The 20,201-nt window shown below is 45.2% G+C and overlaps 1 protein-coding gene across 1 annotated transcript in view; it reads right to left on the reverse strand.

The window, feature by feature from the left end:
- The window catches only part of LOC310784347 (neurocan core protein-like), a gene marked incomplete at its 5' end in the record, with an annotated part of 43,892 nt that overhangs the window by 10,605 nt on the left and 13,086 nt on the right, over positions 1-20,201 (reverse strand). Inside the window, 4 exons of the mRNA XM_083645363.1 lie at positions 987-1,115; positions 2,847-3,554; positions 4,497-4,623; positions 17,290-17,522. Of these exons, the coding sequence (XP_083501489.1) occupies positions 987-1,115; positions 2,847-3,554; positions 4,497-4,623; positions 17,290-17,522 (1,197 nt within the window). The remainder of the gene's footprint in view (positions 1-986; positions 1,116-2,846; positions 3,555-4,496; positions 4,624-17,289; positions 17,523-20,201) is intronic.

The following is a 20,201-nucleotide window of genomic DNA, read 5'->3' on the forward strand; positions in this document are numbered from 1 at the left end:
AACCGTTTGAGTGACCTTGTCTGTGTCAAACATAGAAGGTGTCTTGTCACCTGAACCCTGTTCCTCTGTTAAAGGGTTAATTGAACTTGTCAATGTGGAAACCTCTTCGCTCTCTATTGATGTCTTCTCATATGAAACTGGTGTAGGTGCAGCATCAATGACTGAAGAAAGGGTTTGATTGATCATATTAGCGGTCTGTTCGCTTGAGCTCTCTTCACCTGTTGAGGTGAGAGAGGTGCTTGTTTCTGTGCCATCAGGAGCAGAGGTAGGTTTCTCAGTGCTGAAGAGAGAAGAACCTGCAGTGACAGCAGACTTGGAGCTTGTCTCAGATGGCATTGCAGTTGATTCTTCAATGCCGTAGGGGGGCGTGGCAGTCTGTTCACTCTCTCCTGTCACCACTTTGGGTGACACTGTTGAAAACATACGAGGGGTCTCATCATCTGAGCCAACTTGATGGATGGAAGCAACTGATGGCTTCTCAGTGCTATACAGCGAAGACACAGTTGCAGATGGAGTCTTGTTTGCTGCCAGCGAAAGTGACAAAGCTGTTGCCTTCTCCTCTATGCTATGCTGAGGAGTTGTTACTGTCACAGGTTCTTGGGTGTACATATCTCGGGTCTGATGACCTGAACTCTCTGTTTCCACTGAGCTTGAGTCTGTAGATACTTCAGTGTAAATAGTTACAGTTTCCTCAGGTTTTGTGGTTTTGTCAACACTCATATGTGGAGGTGTAGATTCAACCATGGCAGGTTTTGTACTATCGTAATCTAATGTTTCATCCACAAGAGGGAAAGTCGTTGTTGTAACAGCTGTAGATAACATTGCACTGACTTTTTCTTCTGCATCAGTTGAAGCTTCTTCGGTTATAGGTGTCTGGCTTGATGCTTCAACTGTCAAATCTTCTTGTGATGTGGATGTATCTCCAGTCTCTGGACTGGTCGTAGAGAAAGTACCGGTAGGTTCTGTGTGCTGGCTTGACTCCTCACTGGGCAACATGGGGCTGGTTGTGGCCACCACAGTTTGCTCAGAAGCAATGTCAATGCGGGGATGATGAGTGAATGTGATCTCAGATCTGGCCTGCTGGAACATCTCTTCAGGTGCTGTTGCACCTAGTCCTGGGACAAAAGTGGTGACAAATTGAACCATTATATCTGGCTTCGGTGTAGCAGCGGTGGTGGAATAAACTGAGAGAATTTGCTGGGAAGAGGCTTCTTCTGTTTCATCTGTGCTATGCAGTGAATGCACTGTGGTTGTAGAAATGGAATCTTTAGTAGACATATAGGAGATATGGTCTCTAGTGCTCTCTTCATGTGTTGGAGCCAGTGAAACTGTTTCTGAAAATGATGCTTTCTCTACCCCCACAGTTGCATCACTCATTGCGGTTGCATCCTCTTGGGTCATTGTGGTGGATTGCTCTGTGCTATACAGAGAAGATATTGGAGTGGTCTTTTCACTCACAGCTGCCTTAGGTGATACTGTGGTGGCTACAGTCCTCACAGTGAATGCATCTAAGCTCTCGTGGCCAGAGCTCTCCACATCTGCAACATCTGAGACAGTATCCACTGATGGTTTCTCAGTACTGTAGGAAGGAGATATGGTTGCAGGTGAAGCAACTGAGATTGTTACTTGTTCTGCCTTCACTGTTGTAGCTGTCAATATGCCAGGAGTTTGGTCACTTGAGCTGTCCTCTGCAGCATCTAGGACAGAGGCAACAGCTGGTTTCTCAGTGCTATACAGAGAGGAGGAAGTACTTGTTGGTGACTTTACACCCTCTTCTGTGGTAGTGTGAGGTGATGTTGAGATTTTTATTTCTTCTGCCGTAACTGTTAAAACTATATCCTCAGTGAACGTACCATGGGCTTGTTCACCTGAAATCTCCTCAACGGTATGAACTGAGACAGAGGCAACAGTTGGCTTCTCAGTGCTGAACAGTGAAGAGGCCGTAGATGTCACCAGTTTCTCAGATGTTGCTGTTTCATCTAGCACTGTTGTCATAGTGTGTCCTGGCTTCTCGGTGCTAAACATGGAAGACACTGTAGATGTTTGTGTCATTTCTTTGGTTGTGCTGAATGAAGATGAAGCAGGCTCTTTGGTGAAGATAATAGTACTATCAGTGATGGGGCTCTCTACAGCCAGAGTAGTGGTAGATTTCTTGCTGTCTACTGATGATACTGAGCTTGTGTCTGTGGTCATGGAGGTTTCCAATCCTGAGCCATCATCAGAGTCATCGCCACCTGATGACTCATCAATATATATTGCACTAGTTGGTTTCACAAGTGCATCAGGTTCAGTGGACGCTGGTGTGTGTGGTGTGACAGTGACTGTCTGTATGGTGGTTTGTCTGGAAACGGATGGACTTATTGAGGCGTCATCTGTTTTGCCCTTACTTGTGGATGTGATGGCTGTGGGTGATGAGGTGGTGGATTTCTGGTGTGTGATGAGCACATATTCCTCGCTGGATACTGGAGTGTGTGAACTTATGTCTGCTGATTCAGTTGAGGCTTGAGAAGGCATGAACGGAGAGCTGGCGATCTCTGTGATGGACTCAGTGACATCAGTATCACGCGATGAATCGTCGTCCACCAGCTGGGCAGTTGGTTTGGTATGAGTCTCAGAGAAAATGGTATGTGGTGTGGTAAATGTATAGGTTTCCTCAGAGCTGGTGGCTTGTAGCACAGATGTCACTGTTTCTGCACTGGATGTCTCGCTACTAGAAACTTCTACAGGTGACGCTTTTGAACTGGAAGGGGAAGATTCTGTATATGTTGATTCTGATGATGAATCAGTGTGTGATGGTGTAAATGAACTCGGTGGCATAAGAGTTAAGGAGGTGACACCGTCAATACCAGAACCCTCTGGTTCCTCTGTCACCTCCAATTTTGGTGTCATGGTAACTGCTGTGACACCTCCTGCTTCCTCTGTCTGGATGGCTGGGTAAAATGGAGAGGAGGAAATAGTATCTGCATCAATTATAGTTTCATCTGTGGTAATAAGCGCAGGCGTGGCGCTGCCTTCCCTCATTCTGTCTGTGACTGTAGCGAACAGTTCATCCTCATCCGTTGTGTCCTCGGTGAATATGATGGTTGTGCTGGTAGATGGTTTTGTTCCATGCAAGACCATGGTAGGGGTTTGTTCAGTTAGGTCAGTCTTGGCATGGCTACTAGTAGGGCTAATGATCATAACCTGTTGGTCTGTAATGCCATGGTAAACAATGGAAGGAACAGGAGTGGACAGGGATGTGACTCCATCTGCTGTGTGGTCACTGCTGGAGCTTACTGTGGTGAAGTCGCTTGCGGCGTGATCGCTGGCTGAACTTACGATGGTGTGCGGTGACATAGTCGTGTGGGAGGATTGTGTTGTGTGCACAGTTACAGTAATTTCATCTTCCCCTGTGCTAGAACTGGGGTGCTCTGTTACTTCAGAAGTAATGCCGATTTCTGTATCTGGGGTAATTTGGATTTCCTGTGAGGTAGCCTGCTCATCAGAGCCTGGTGTGACTGAAACGAAAGATTCAGTTTCACCCGTTGCTTCTCCAAACGTGACACTGTCCATCACTAATGGTTTTGAGGTGTACATATCTGGCATTTGGTCAACTGTGCTCTTCTCTATGAAAGCAATGGCTGGACTTGATGTAGATGTATCAGTTGCAGATGGAGTATAGTCTGAGTGGGCAGATGTGGCATCATGTGCTGTTGTTAAATGCACAGGTGTTGGTTTCTCAGTGCTGTACAGAGAAGATGCAGTAAAAGAAGATTTTGAAATATCAATTGCTCCACTTTCATGTGATGCTGTTGGTTTCTCTGTGCTGAACAGGGAAGAGGCTGTAGTGCTCTTTGAAATAGCAACTGTTGTAGTTTCATTAGATGATGCTGTCATTATTGGCTTCTCTGTGCTGAACATTGAAGAAACTGTAACAGCCACTTTAGGGGACATATCAGTGGCCTGGTCACCTGAACCATCGTCTTCTGTATATAATGAGCTTGTGCCTGTGACGGGAGCAGTACTACTCAAGGCCGGCTCAGCAGGCCTTTCAGTTACTCCTGTGGAGGATGGTACGGATTCAACTAGTAAGGGTTGTTTGCTAATCCCATAGTCCAAATGCTCATCAATATCCTGCAAAGTTGAGGATGTAACCAAGGCTACGGCGGCAGACTCTGTGAAGGTCTCAGTGATCATATCAGCGGTCTCGTCAACTGAGCTCTTCTCAAGTGTTGAAGTGTCCATTTGAGGTGATAGTGATGTTGGTTTATCAGTGCTATAGAGAGAAGAGGCTGTAGTGACAGCAGTCTTTCTAGTTGTCATTACTGGTTCCTCTGTTGTGAACATGGAAGATGATGTAATAGCCTCTTTGGTGGACATATCAGAGGTTTGGTCACGTGAGCCCTCCTCAGTGAAAGCAACAGCACTGGATGAAAAGGTAACTGCTATAGTAGTAGACTTCACAGGAGCTGTTGTGACTGGTGTAAGCTTAGGAGACACACTGGAAGATCCATCACCTGAACTCTCATCCTCAACTGTGGAGTCCTCTGTGTCCCCACTGCCCTGCTCAGTGAAGGTGGCTGTTGAAATTGCAGCGCTTGACATGCGTGAAGCCGGGGTTGATGACACAAATACCTCGGTGTGCTGAGTAGACGGAGTAGAAGATTCAACACTTGACACTTCAGATGTGGTCGCAGTCTCATCTATCTCAGTCTCATCTGTGGCCACAGTAAATTCATCCTGGGGTTTTGTGGTAGTCTCCGTTGTAGGCTCTTCACCAGACCCATCAGTAGTTTTCTCCAGGTCATCCTCTACAGATGAGCCACCAGAAGTCTCCTCCATGTCAATGTAAGTAGATGTTTCCTTTGTGGTGAACACGACTCGTTCAGATGGAGATACACTGGGCGTCTGCATGGGTTCAGAGGTTCCAAATACATAAGGACCTTTGGTGATGGTTGTAAATTCTTTAGTGGATGCATCAGTGTGATCGCCTGAGCTCTCTTCAGTAAATTCAGAAGTGCTTAATGGTCTTAGTGTGGATGATGTTACGGTTGTGTGTTCCACAGAGGGCTGCTCGGCTGCTGGTGTTTCTAAGGGAGTTTCATCTGTGGATGCAATGCCTGTAGATAGAGTGACCATACCTGATGTCTGGTCAGCTGAGATATCATCATCTGGTAAAGAGACCCCAGCAGCTGTGGATTCAGTTACTCCTGTTGAGGCTGAAGGTGTAGTAGGCACTGCAGCAATGGATGTCTCATCTCCCGAACTCTCTGTCTCTGTAAAATCACCACTTCCTGACTCAGACACTGATGCTGTAATTGTCTCCTGTGTGTCAGTGGTGTTGGTGGAGACTGCAGATTGGGGAGCAGCTGTAGATTCCTCTGTGATGAACTGTGATGAGGATTGGGTTGATGATTCAGCACTTGAAGTCTGAGATGTGCTCTCGGTCTCAGCTATCTCGCCTTCATCTGTGGCCACAATGAATTGGTCCTGTTTTGTGATGGCCTCCACTGGAGCCTCTGTTCCAGACACCACTGGCACTCCAGATTCACTTTGTGACAGAGGTATAACTGCGGTAGCAATCGATTGATCAGATGAACTGTCTTCCTCTGTAATGCGAGGTACATGTGCTGCTTTCTCTGTGCTATACAGAGAGGTTGGTGTAGTAGTAGCAAGACTGTCCACTGATTCCGCTGAGGGTGTTTCTTGTGATATTGTTGTGTGCATATGTTCTGGTGCCTCAGTGCTGAATAGAGACGTAGCTGTGGAGGTAACAGCCTTCACTGTCTCAGATGATACAATTGTTGGTTTCGCAGTACTGTAAAGAGAGGTCATTGTGGTAGAAGGACTGTCTTTTGTGTGCATACCAAGCGTCTGGTCTCCTGAGCCTGCTTCATTTATGGATGTTAAGAGAATAGAACTCACTTCAGGAGTAGGTTTCTCTGTGCTATAGAGAGAAGAAGCTGCAGTAGCAGCTGACTTTGAACCGTCAATTGTTCGAGTGACTGCTCCTACTGGCTTCTCTGTGCTGAGCATGGAGGAGATTGTGGTTGTTGTGATTAGAGACCCTTCAGGAAACATATCAGGGGTCTGGTCTCCTGAACTGTCTTCATCTGATGTGTCTCTTTCAGGTGACATTGATGTTTGTTTCTCAGTGCTGTACAGGGAAGAGGCTGAAGTAAAAGCACTCTTTGAAATGTCAGCTGTTGTAGCTTCATGTGATGTAGTTGTCATTGGTGGTCTGTCAGTGCTGAACATGGATGCCATAGTCATTTTAGTCAACATATCCGGGGATGAGTCTCCTGAACTTCCTTCCGCTGTGGGACTGAGACCAGAACCTGCCTCTGTCTGTGTTTCTTCAGTTGATATGGTCGTTGGTTTCTCAGTACTATAAAGTGAGGATGCTGTGGTCGTTACAGTCTCTGTTTTTGACTCATCAGTTGTTTTGTCAACTGAGCCTTGTTCATCTGTAGAGGTGAATACAAAGCTTTCCTCTGAAGTGACTGAGGGCTTTTCTGTTGATCCAATTGAAACTGTTGTAGGTTTCTCAGTGCTTTGGAGTGAGGAAGGTGAAGTAACACCAGAGCTTGAAGCAGCAGTTCCTGTTTCTGGCTTCTCTGTACTGAACATGGAAGAGACTGTGGCCATGACAGTTGGTGTCTGTTTAGTGAACACATCAGTGGTTTCGTTACCCGAAGTCTCGTCGTGGCTTGGGGTATAACTAACTGCTGGAGCAACTGAGGGTTCCTCTGTATGACCTGTGACATCACTTTCTACAGTTTCAGGTGACAATGTTTTTGCTTTTTCAGTACTGAATAGTGAAGACACTGATGTTGCAGCTATGTTTGGACTTGATGTTTCATGTGATGGTGTTGTTACTACTGGCTTGTCTGTACTGAACATGGAAGAGATAGTGGTTGCTACAATTAGAGACTCTTCAGTTAACATATCTGTGGTCTGGTCACCCGAACTTTCCTCGGTTTGTAGTTTTATTGTTGCTTCAGTGATGGAAGGTATAGATTCAATCAGTGAGGGATCTGTGCTAATACCAAAGTCCAAATCCTGATCAACAATATCTGTGGAAATAGACAATGTGGTGGAAGCAGTACTCAGAGACGCAGTGTCACGAGAAGAAGCAGTCACAGTGGAGGTTTGAGCAAATGTGGCAGAGGTCTGGACTCCTGAACCCACTTCATCTGTTGATGCATCTGTTTCAGGTGACATTGCAATTGGTTTATCTGTGCTGTATAGAGAAGAAGCTAAAGTAACAGCAGATTTGGGAATTTCAGCTGTTTCAGTTTCACGTGATGCTTTTGTTGTTAATGGTTTATCTGTGCCAAATACTGAAGACAATGGGGTAGGTGCAGTTGTCTCTTTAGTGAGAACATCTGTGGTCTTGTCTTCTGAACTCTCCTCTGTAGGAGTGAGATGAACATCTGTCTCTGAAGAAATGGCTGTTTTCCTTGTAGTGATTTCTGATGTTTCTGGAGACATGGCTGCTGCTGTCTTAGTACTGAACATGGAAGAATCTATACTTGGGTCAGTGACATCTTTAGTGAGCACATCAGAGGGTTGGGCACCTGAACCCTCTTCCTGGGTGAATAATGAGCTTGTGTCCATGGTAGAAACAGTGCTGATAGGTGTTAAGGCTGCAGGGATTACAGTGGTTCTTGCAAAGGTAGGTATGGATTCGACCAATGAGGGGTCTGTGCTGATGTCATAGTCGAAGTGTCTTGTGACACTTGAGGAGTCTGTGCTGACAACAGAAGATACAGTCACGGCAGAGGTCTGAGTGAACATATCAGGGTCAAGCTCACCTGAGCCCTCTCCATGTATTGTGCTGCTAGCTGACATTACTGTTGGCTTATCAGTGCTGTACAGAGATGAAGCAACAGGCGTCGTTGAACTACGAACTGCTGCACTTTCATGTGAAGCTGTTGTCATCACTGGCTTCTCCGTACTCAACATGGGAGACACTGTGACAGTCTTAGCGAGTGAAGAAGATACAGATTCCTTTGTGAGTGTATCAGGAGTTTGATCTCCAGTACTCTCCTTACTGGTCGATGTGAGCAGATAGCTTGTTTCTGGAGTTAGTGAGTGCTTTACTGTGATATTTTCTGTGTCAGGCGACATTGATTCCTCGGTACTATAAAGAGAGGAAGCAGCAGTAACAGTAGATTTTGAACTATCACTTGTTCCAGTTCCATGTGATGCTGTCAAAGCTGGTTTTTCTGTGCTGAACATTGAAGAGACAGTGGTTGATCCAGTGTCAGCATCTTTAGTGGAGAAATCAGGGGTTTGGTCAATGAGAAACTCTCCTTCTGTCTCATCAATGAGGGGAATGGAGGGCTTGGTGGTGCCAGGAGCACTTCTCTCAGGGGTAATTTCCAATGAGCTGCCAATCACCATAGAAGTTATAGCAGAACTCTCTAATTCATCCATGATTGGGATGGCTGATGTTTTTACTGTGCTAAAAGGCTTTTGAGTCTGCTGTGTGAATGTAACATCTGATGTTGACTGCAAAGGTGTGGTAGCAATGGTCCCTGGCAAAGCAGTGGTATGGCCACCTAAGCCTTCATCCTGTGTAAATGCAGACATTGAAATAGTGGTGGTTCCCATGCTTGGAGAAGCAGAATCTATAGTTGTTGTCTCTTCTTTATGTTCAGTCGCATCAGTTGCCACAGCCGTATCTTGTGTTGTCAACTGACTGGCTAAATGAGTAAGTGAGACCATAGTTTTTGACAATATGTAAAGAATGCTAGACAGGGGTGCTACAGTTGTGTGAGTTATTCCATCACTTGTAGTTTGTGTCATCGTTTCTCCTGAGCTCTCAGCCTCTTTAGAAGAGAGGACTGAACTCATCTCACTCTCAACTGTAGGGCTTATTGTGGAGGGAGATATTGATTCAATGCTTGCAGGGCCTGTGTGTATGCTAAGGTCCAAATCCTTAGTTGATAGTACATATGAAGTGACACTTGGAGACTCTGTGCTTGAGATAGAAGATGCAGTTACAGTAGAGGTCTGAGAAAACATCTCAGGGGTCTGGTAACCTGAGCCCTCATCTGTAGTAACTGTTAGTAAACTACTTGCAGTTTCAATTTGATGTGAGGATGTCTGAGGATCTGCGCCAGATACTGAGTCATCTGCAGTGGTGAGACTGGTGACAGCACTCTCTACTGTTTCGGGTGACACTGATGCTTCAAATTTCGGTTGCTCAGTGGTGAATGTGGAAGAAGCTGTTACCGTTACAGTCTCTTTAGTGGACATATCAGATGTTTGTTCACTTGAGCTCTCATCAGGTAATGAGTGAGTAGAACTTGCCTCTGGTGTCACAACACTGTCCTGTGTTTCAGGTGACATTGATGTTGGTTTCTCAGTGCTGTAGAGTGAGGAAGCAGCAGTAACAGCTGCCTTTGAACTATCAGTTGCATCAGTTTCATGTGATGCTGTCACTGCTGGTGTCTCTGTGCTGGACATTGAAGACACTGTGGTTGCTACAAGTAGTAACTCTCCAGTCACATCAAGAGTATGGTCACCAGAACTCTCTATGTCTGTGATAGTGAAGAGTGATGTTGTTTCAGGTGTTATGGTTGTTCCACTGAAGGAAGGAATGGATTCGACCATTGATGGGTCTTTTCTAATACCATAATCTGTATAGTCAATATCTGAGATAGTGGATGAAATAACAGAGGCTAAACTTGGAGAATGTGTTATTGAGCTTGTATCTGTTATATCAGACACTGGAGAAATTGATGGCTCCTCTGAGTGTGAAAATGTGATTGTCTCTTCTGTCATAGCTCGTTCTGTTGTTTCAGGTGTCACTGATGTTGGTTTCTCAGGAGAGGTCTGAGTGAACATATCAGGGGTTTGGTCATCTTCATCTTTAGAAGTGAGAACAGAACTTTGCTCTGCCTTGTCAGTAACAGGAGTCACTGAGGGCTTTTCTGTCTGAGCTGTGACAGCACTCTCTTCTTCAGCTGGTGGTGCTGTTGGCTTCTCAGTGCTAAATAAAGAGGAGGCTGTGGATGCAGTCTCTTTAGTCAACAGATCAGATGTTTGCTCACCTGAGCTGTCTTCATCTGTAGAGCCGAGGACAGAACTTGACTCTGGAGTGACTGGAGATATTAATGTGCTGGTCCTTTCTGCTGGTTTTTGAGAGGTGAATGAAGAGGAAGCTACAGTAACAGTAGAAGTAAAAACTGAGGATGCTTCAATTTTTGGTTTCTCAGTGCTGAACATGGATGAAACTGTTACAGTTACAGTCTCTTTAGTGGACATATCAGATGCTTGTTCACCTGAGCTCTCATCGGTTGCTGAGTCAATAGAACTTGGCTCTGATGTCACTGGGACTTTCTCTGTCTGACTTGTAGCAACACTCTCTGTGGTTTCAGGTGTAACTGATGTTGGTTTCTCAGTGCTGGACAGAGAAGATACAGTTGTGACAGGAGAGGTCTGAATGAACATATCAGGGGTTTGGTCACCTGAGCCATCTTCATCTGTAGGAGTGAGAACAGAACTTTGCTCTGTCTTGTCAGAAATAGGAGTCATTGAGGGCTTTTCTGTTTGAGCTGTGACAGCACTCTCTTCTTCAGCTGGTGGTGCTGTTGGCTTCTCAGTGCTAAATAAAGAGGAGGCTGTGGCTGCAGTCTCTTTAGTCGACAGATCAGTTGTTTGGTCACCTGAGCTGTCTTCATCTGTAGAGGCGAGTACAGAACTTGCTTCTGGAGTTACTGGAGATATTAATGTGCTGGTCCTTTCTGTTGGTTTTTCAGAGCTGTATGAAGATGAAGCTGCAGTAACAGCAGAGATTGAACCAGTAGCTGCTTCAGATTCTGGTTTCTCAGTGCTGAACATGGAAGAATCTGTTACTGTTACAGTCGCTTTAGTCGACAGATCAGTTGTTTGGTCACCTGAGCTCTCATCTGTTGCTGAGTGAGTAGAACTTGCCTCTGGTGTAACTGATGCTTTCTCTGTCTGACTTGTCACAACACTGTCCTGTGTTTCAGGTGACATTGATGTTGGTTTCTCAGTGCTGTAGAGTGAGGAAGCAGCAGTAACAGCTGCCTTTGAACTATCAGTTGCATCAGTTTCATGTGATGCTGTCACTGCTGGTGTCTCTGTGCTGGACATTGAAGACACTGTGGTTGCTACAAGTAGTAACTCTCCAGTCACATCAAGAGTATGGTCACCAGAACTCTCTATGTCTGTGATAGTGAAGAGTGATGTTGTTTCAGGTGTTATGGTTGTTCCACTGAAGGAAGGAATGGATTCGACCATTGATGGGTCTTTTCTAATACCATAATCTGTATAGTCATAGTCAATATCTGAGATAGTGGATGAAATAACAGAGGCTAAACTTGGAGAATGTGTTATTGAGCTTGTTTCTGTTATATCAGACACTGGAGAAATTGATGGCTCCTCTGAGTGTGAAAATGTGATTGTCTCTTCTGTCATAGCTTGTTCTGTTGTTTCAGGTGTCACTGATGTTGGCTTCTCAGGAGAGGTCTGAGTGAACATATCAGGGGTTTGGTCATCTTCATCTTTAGGAGTGAGAACAGAACTTTGCTCTGTCTTGTCAGTAATAGAAGTCACTGAGGGCTTTTCTGTCTGAGCTGTGACAGCACTCTCTTGTTCTTCAGCTGGTGGTGCTGTTGGCTTCTCAGTGCTAAATAAAGAGGAGGCTGTGGCTGCAGTCTCTTTAGTCAACAGATCAGATGTTTGCTCACCTGAGCTGTCTTCATCTGTAGAGCCAAGGACAGAACTTGACTCTGGAGTGACTGGAGATATTAATGTGCTGGTCCTTTCTGCTAGTTTTTGAGAGGTGAATGAAGAGGAAGCTACAGTAACAGTAGAAGTAAAAACTGAGGATGCTTCAATTTTTGGTTTCTCAGTGCTGAACATGGATGAAACTGTTACAGTTACAGTCTCTTTAGTGGACATATCAGATGCTTGTTCACCTGAGCTCTCATCGGTTGCTGAGTCAATAGAACTTGGCTCTGATGTCACTGGGACTTTCTCTGTCTGACTTGTAGCAACACTCTCTGTGGTTTCAGGTGTAACTGATGTTGGTTTCTCAGTGCTGGACAGAGAAGATACAGTTGTGACAGGAGAGGTCTGAATGAACATATCAGGGGTTTGGTCACCTGAGCCATCTTCATCTGTAGGAGTGAGAACAGAACTTTGCTCTGTCTTGTCAGAAATAGGAGTCACTGAGGGCTTTTCTGTCTGAGCTGTGACAGCATTCTCCTCTTCTTCAGCTGGTAGTGTTGTTGGCTTCTCAGTGCTAAATAAAGAGGAGGCTGTGGCTGCAGTCTCTTTAGTCGACAGATCAGTTGTTTGGTCACCTGAGCTGTCTTCATCTGTAGAGGCGAGTACAGAACTTGCTTCTGGAGTTACTGGAGATATTAATGTGCTGGTCCTTTCTGTTGGTTTTTCAGAGCTGTATGAAGATGAAGCTGCAGTAACAGCAGAGATTGAACCAGTAGCTGCTTCAGATTCTGGTTTATCAGTGCTGAACATGGAAGAATCTGTTACTGTTACAGTCGCTTTAGTCGACAGATCATTTGTTTGGTCACCTGAGCTCTCATCTGTTGCTGAATGAGTAGAACTTGCCTCTGGTGTAACTGATGCTTTCTCTGTCTGACTTGTCACAACACTGTCCTGTGTTTCAGGTGACATTGATGTTGGTTTCTCAGTGCTGTAGAGTGAGGAAGCAGCAGTAACAGCTGCCTTTGAACTATCAGTTGCATCAGTTTCATGTGATGCTGTCACTGCTGGTGTCTCTGTGCTGGACATTGAAGACACTGTGGTTGCTACAAGTAGTAACTCTCCAGTCACATCAAGAGTATGGTCACCAGAACTCTCTATATCTGTGATAGTGAAGAGTGATGTTGTTTCAGGTGTTATGGTTGTTCCACTGAAGGAAGGAATGGATTCGACCATTGATGGGTCTTTTCTAATACCATAATCTGTATAGTCAATATCTGAGATAGTGGATGAAATAACAGAGGCTAAACTTGGAGAATGTGTTATTGAGCTTGTTTCTGTTATATCAGACACTGGAGAAATTGATGGGTCCTCTGAGTGTGAAAATGTGATTGTCTCTTCTGTCATAGCTTGTTCTGTTGTTTCAGGTGTCACTGATGTTGGCTTCTCAGGAGAGGTCTGAGTGAACATATCAGGGGTTTGGTCATCTTCATCTTTAGGAGTGAGAACAGAACTTTGCTCTGTCTTGTCAGTAATAGGAGTCACTGAGGGCTTTTCTGTCTGAGCTGTGACAGCACTCTCTTGTTCTTCAGCTGGTGGTGCTGTTGGCTTCTCAGTGCTAAATAAAGAGGAGGCTGTGGCTGCAGTCTGTTTAGTTGACAGATCAGATGTTTGCTCATGTGAGCTCTCTTCCTCTTTAGAGGCAGGCCCAGAGCTTGCATCTGGAGTGAGTGGGGACATTATTGTGCTTGTCTTTTCTGCTGGTTTTTCAGAGGTATAGGACAAAGAAGCAGCAGTAACAGCAGAAGGTAAACCAGTAGCTGTATCACTTTCTGGTTTCTCAGTGATGAACACAGAAGAAGCCGTTATAGTTGCAGTTTCTTTAGTGGACATATCAGGTGTTTGTTTACCTGAGCTCTCATCGCTTACTGAGTGAGTAGAACTTGCCTCTGGTGTCACTGGTGGTTTTTCTGTCTGACTTGTGGCAACACTCTCTTGTGTTTCAGGTGACATTGCTGTTGGCTTCTCAGTGCTGTACAGAGGAGATGAAACTGTGACAGGAGAGGTCTGAGTGAACATATCAGGGGTTTGGTCACCTGATCCATCTTCCTCTGTAGGAGTGAGAACAGAACTTTGCTCTGCCTTGTCAGTAACAGGAGTCACTGAGGGCTTTTCTGTCTGAGCTGTGACAGCACTCTCTTCTTCAGCTGGTGGTGCTGTTGGCTTCTCAGTGCTAAATAAAGAGGTGGCTGTGGCTGATGAAGATGAAGATGAAGCTGCAGTAACAGCAGAGATTGAACCAGTAGCTGCTTCAGATTCTGGTTTCTCAGTGCTGAACATGGAAGAATCTGTTACTGTTACAGTCGCTTTAGTCGACAGATCAGTTGTTTGGTCACCTGAGCTCTCATCTGTTGCTGAGTGAGTAGAACTTGCCTCTGGTGTAACTGATACTTTCTCTGTCTGACTTGTCACAACACTGTCCTGTGTTTCAGGTGACATTGATGTTGGTTTCTCAGTGCTGTAGAGTGAGGAAGCAGCAGTAACAGCTGCCTTTGAACTATCAGTTGCATCAGTTTCATGTGATGCTGTCACTGCAGGTGTCTCTGTGCTGGACATTGAAGACACTGTGGTTGCTACAAGTAGTAACTCTCCAGTCACATCAAGAGCATGTTCACCAGAACTCTCTATATCTGTGATAGTGAAGAGTGATGTTGTTTCAGGTGTTATGGTTGTTCCACTGAAGGAAGGAATGGATTCGACCATTGATGGGTCTTTTCTAATACCATAATCTGTATAGTCAATATCTGAGATAGTGGATGCAATAACAGAGGCTAAACTTGGAGAATGTGTTATTGAGCTTGTTTCTGTTATATCAGACACTGGAGAAATTGATGGCTCCTCTGAGTGTGAAAATGTGATTGTCTCTTCTGTCATAGCTTGTTCTGTTGTTTCAGGTGTCACTGATGTTGGCTTCTCAGGAGAGGTCTGAGTGAACATATCAGGGGTTTGGTCATCTTCATCTTTAGGAGTGAGAACAGAACTTTGCTCTGTCTTGTCAGTAATAGAAGTCACTGAGGGCTTTTCTGTCTGAGCTGTGACAGCACTCTCTTGTTCTTCAGCTGGTGGTGCTGTTGGCTTCTCAGTGCTAAATAAAGAGGAGGCTGTGGCTGCAGTCTGTTTAGTTGACAGATCAGATGTTTGCTCATGTGAGCTCTCTTCCTCTTTAGAGGCAGGCCCAGAGCTTGCATCTGGAGTGAGTGGGGACATTATTGTGCTCGTCTTTTCTGCTGGTTTTTCAGAGGTATAGGACAAAGAAGCAGCAGTAACAGCAGAAGGTAAAACAGTAGCTGTATCACTTTCTGGTTTCTCAGTGATGAACACAGAAGAAGCCGTTATAGTTACAGTCTCTTTAGTGGACATATCAGTTGTTTGTTCCCCTGAGATCTTAGCTGTTGCTGAGTGAGTAGAACCTGGCTCTGATGTCACTGGTGCTTTCTCTGTCTGACTTGTGGCAACACTCTCTGGGGTTTCACATGTCACTGAAGGTACAGCTGTGACAGGAGAGGTCTGAGTGAACATATCAGGGGTTCGGTCACCTGAGCCATCTTCATCTGTAGGAGTGAGAACAGAACTTTGCTCTGTCTTGTCAGTAATAGGAGACACTGAGGGCTTTTCCGTCTGAGCTGTGACAGCACTCTCTTCTTCAGCTGGCAGTGCTGTTGGCTTCTCAGTGCTAAATAAAGAGGAGGCTGTGGCTGCAGTCTCTTTAGTCGACAGATCAGATGTTTGCTCACCTGAGCTGTCTTCATCTGTAGAAGAGAGAACAGAACTTGCCTCTGGAGTGACTGGAGATATTAATGTGCTGGTCTTTTCTGTGAGTATTTCATAGCTGACTGTAGATGAAGCTGCAGTAACAGCAGAGATTGAACCAGTAGATGCCTCCGTTGCTGGTTTCTCAGTGACAAAAATGGAAGAAGCTGTTACAGTTGCAGTCCGTTTAGTGGACATGTCAGGTGTAAGTTCAGCCAGGCTCTCTGTCTCTGTCTTGTCAGTAATATGAGCCACTGAGGGCTTTTCTGTCTGAAATGTGACGGCAATCTCTTGCTCTTCAGCTGTAGGTGCTGTTGGCTTCTCAGTACTAAATGAAGAGGAGGCAGTGGTAGCTGAGCTGTCTTTATCTGTAAATGCGAGTACGAAACTTGCCTCTGGAGTGACTGGGGACATTAATGTGCTTGTCTTGTCTGCTGGTTTTTCAGAGCTGTATGAAGAAGTAGCTGCAGTAATAGCAGAGGTTAAAACCGTACCTGCTTCTGATTGTGGTTTGGAGATATCCACTGCAGATGTTGTGGTTGAAAGAGACTCATCTGGTTTGACTGTGCTCGGGAGTGAAGAGATGGATGTGGCAACAGATGAACTCACCCCCGCTGTAACACCAGGAGTAATTGATGCTTCCTCACTTGTCTTCACTTTTTGGTCAGGTAATTCAGTCACTACCGATGCATCCTGAGTTGTGTATTGGCTGAAATAATCTGTAAAAGAGGCCATTGTTGTCTTGATCATTTCAATAGCATTGTATAAGGGAGAAGCAGTTGTTGCAATGGATTCCTCAGAGGGAATGGGAGTTTTCTCATCTGTTAAAGTGGGTGATGAGGTCTGAACTGATGTTCTATCTGGGCCTGTTGTTTCTCCTGTTTGTGGTGTTACCTCACTCTCCACTGGAGGTTGATCTGTTCTATCTGCAGGGCTTAAACTTGAAGATGATGTTGTCCCTAGAGACATCTGTTCATTCCTGAATGATGGAGGTCTGGTTGTAAACATTTCTAGTGTTTGGGCCCCCGAACCCTCCTCCACTGGTGTAGAGAGAGTAAAAATTATATCTTTCTCAGTAGATGAGACAGAGTGCATTTGGCTGGCTGTTGTTCCTCCCTGACTTGTCACTTTACTCTCTGCAGACCCAGCTGGGGTAGCTACTAAATAAGATGAGTCAGTGCTTCCTGTAGCTGGTGTTATCTCAGTCTTAACTGTCTCTCCAGGGGAGGCCGGGCCACTAGTTATTGATGGAGCCAGTGTGCTGCTGGCAGATTCTTTAGGGGTTTGGGACTCCGGAACTGTGCCTTCATCCAGATCTTGAGTGGAGCTCTCTGCGTCACTCGTTGATGTTGCTCTTTTCCCATCAGTGTCATCAGAGGTGGAAGTGAACACAGTATGTGAAGCAGATGGAGTGGGGTCTTCAACAGCTGGAGCAGCAGATGTGCTCTTTAAGTCCTCTGTGGCTTCAGCTTTAACTGTGGCTGTGTGAGGCACGGTTGTAGCAGAAACTAAGGATTGATCCTCTGACTTCTCTGTGCGAGTCATATCTGAGGCTGTGTCTGTCTGTGCAGGGCCTTTTGTGGTCAGCTCATCCTCTTCAGGTTTTGTTTCAACACTTGGTATTAGATAAGGGTCATAATCATCAACATCTGTGATATTGGAGGTCGGCATTGATGTGGATGAGAAAGATTCGTCTGTAGATTCAAGGGAGCCATCAACAGTGATATCAACCAAATTATAATCAAAAACGGCGGTTATCCCATCACTTGCTCCCAGGGCTGTCATGTTTGTCACAGCTTGGTCACCCTTGGCCTCTTTTCCATCTGGGCTCTGTGGCTCCAGTGTGATCTCATGTTTGCCATTGATAAAGCCAACAGTCGGAGTGATGGTGACAGCAGCTTGGGAGAAGAGGTGTGTGTCCCCACTGCTCAGGATGGGCTCACCGTCCACCAAGGAAGGGGTGGGATGGTCAGGCACCACTGGGATGACAGGGGACAGAGAATCCTGTGGATGTGGATCCTGGTCAACTGAAGAGAAGAAAAAGAGAGGAAGAGAAAATGAGTGTGACAATTCTATTAAAATGCAATTGAAAGTTTAACAAATGGGAAATACAATTTAAGGGGAATGGAGACAAAAACATCATTCACATGTGGAATTAGAATTAGTGTTCAGTCAATCAACTCTTTCTAAAGGCTGAATCCAGGGAACTGAGACTCTGAGAGAGACACTTTCTGAATGGGAGCCCGGAGGCTCATAATTGCATATTTGCCTGAACCAGATGTACGCACAGTTTTGGATAATCATGGTGGCTACAGTATACTGTTATAGTCTCATTAAAATCACTCTCCTTTTAATTGTCTGTGGAAAAGCTCCAAAATATTACTTGATGACAAAGTGGACATGCTTGGTTACAGCTTTGTGAGTTTTGCTCATTCGTGAACACAATTCTAGACTGGTCTGTCTAATATTATATAACCCGCTTGTGATTTGATTTCATTCATTCAAACTAGAATCACTATAATAACTACAATCTACAGAATATGTTTCATCCCCTCACAATATTATATTGTGTATTTGATACTGGCTATCACAGTAACAAAGCACCCTCAGTTATTTCAGTGCTTCCACAAAAGAGACCTTAGACTTTCTCTGAATCTTCCAATAAAGTTCAGAATAAACAAAAACATTGCAAATGAAAAACTCTCCAACATATCTGAAAACCTTGGCTTGACTGGTATCTGAATATCATCCAAACCGCAATTCAAAGATTTATATCCCAAATTGATGTGAAAAGAAAATATTATCAAGAGACCACTCCATTATGCTTGTAATATTTATCTAGGATTTCACTCTTTTGTCAAATGTTCATGTCTTAGACATTTTGCCAAATCCTTTAACAATGTCAGCAATCTCAGCACGCCTAGATTATTTATTTCATAAGTTATCTTTGTGGTTTTGTAACCACAAAGACAACTTGTGAAATGATGGATGGGGAATTCGAACCTGTCATCACTGAAAAGGATGATTGGATTAATGAATAAATCATAGAGTATATAGATCGTAGAGTGTAATTACTAATGAATTTCCACCTACATAATGCTCTAAATACTGGTTCACTGACTTTGAGTGACTTGAGATTGACATCTCAAGCTGCCTGTTCTTAATGTTATGGCCAGGGTAGTCTCGCTGGCCAGCCTCCTCTCCCTTCCGTCCGAGGAGTCTGGCGCTGCAGGTCTCCATAACTGGGATAAACCCTCCCCTGCTCTACTCTGCTCTCCCATTTGAGCGACTGTTTCGGTGGCAGCCGGATGTCCGCTGTCATTGGCTCCGACCATGTCAATCAGAGCGACTTCCGCTCCCTCCTCCCTGTGTGTCGCTGTAAATAGTGCTAACTACCTAGCAAGCTAATGGCAGAAACCTACACGCTAGCTCGTTGCTACATGCTGAAAACGGGAAGTTGGATTGTTTGAAAGTATTTTCCAAGGGCACTGCCGCTAAGCGCCGCCCATCGCAATCCCACTATGGAGACCTGCGGCGCCAGACTCCTCGGACGGAAGGGAGAGGAGGCTGGTCAGCGAGACTATGTTCCCTAAGATCACCTTGTATATTGCACACTTCCAAAATGCAGGATGCCAGGGGCAGCCCACCCTACTCTGCCTCTGCCACCCTGCATTTCGACCCCCGCACCCCCCACCCCCACACACACACGCCTTTTAGCCAATTGGCATGAAGACAACACACACACACACACACACACACACACACACACACACACACACACACACACACACACACACACACACACACACACACACACACACACACCTGACCTCCATGCCAAACTTCAGCCTCCTAGAGCGAGAAGTGTGTCCGCTAAAAGGGTTGGTGAACTTTTTGTGGACCAACCGACCAACAGAGTGACTTGTAGAGCTGCTGGTCACAGCTAACAAGGTGCTGTCAGCTGGGTAATAATCAACCTCTTCTAAAAGACAGTTGCAATAAACTACATGCCAGCTGATGTTGCTGATGCCAGATATTAATTTGCGCCCTGTTTAGTGAATTGACAGAGACCTCTCAGAGCTCTCCGAGCTAAGCCAAGGCCCTGAGCAAAGACAGACATCCTGTCAAAGCTAATAAGAGTGGAGGGAAAAACAAACTCATGATGAGATCCACTAAACGTCCAAGCAAAGGGTCTCTGTCCAGAGGAGTGTGCAACCACACAACTGCACTTACTCTGTCCAAAGGAGTGTGCAACCACACAACTGCACTTACTCTGTCCAGGGGAGTGTGCAACCACACAACTGCACGTATTCACTTACAGTCTGTGTCCCCAGCAGCACTCCACTTTGACTTTGCATATTAATAAGAGTGGGTGAGCTTCATCCTTTTGTCTGACACCAACAACAATATGTATAAGGCAGTTGGCAAAAAGAGGAGAGAGCTCTACGGTGGTCCATCTCACAGTGAACAGTTTGGTATGGCTGGGCCTGATTTGCTTACCAATATTTACACATGTCAGTACAAACAACGAGGAGGAGAGGATTATTCACACACAATCCAGAAGACCCAAACAAACACTAAACATGCACTACCACTTCCCGGCTTCTCTCTCTCTCTCTCTCTCTCTCTCTTTCTCTCTGTCTGTCTCTCTCTCTCTTCCCATTTTTCTCTCTCTGTTTCCCACAAGCCGTGATTCGGAAAGATTA

The sequence above is a fragment of the Poromitra crassiceps genome (assembly GCF_964638095.1).
Source record: "Poromitra crassiceps genome assembly, chromosome: 10".
Classification (NCBI taxonomy): domain Eukaryota; kingdom Metazoa; phylum Chordata; class Actinopteri; order Beryciformes; family Melamphaidae; genus Poromitra; species Poromitra crassiceps.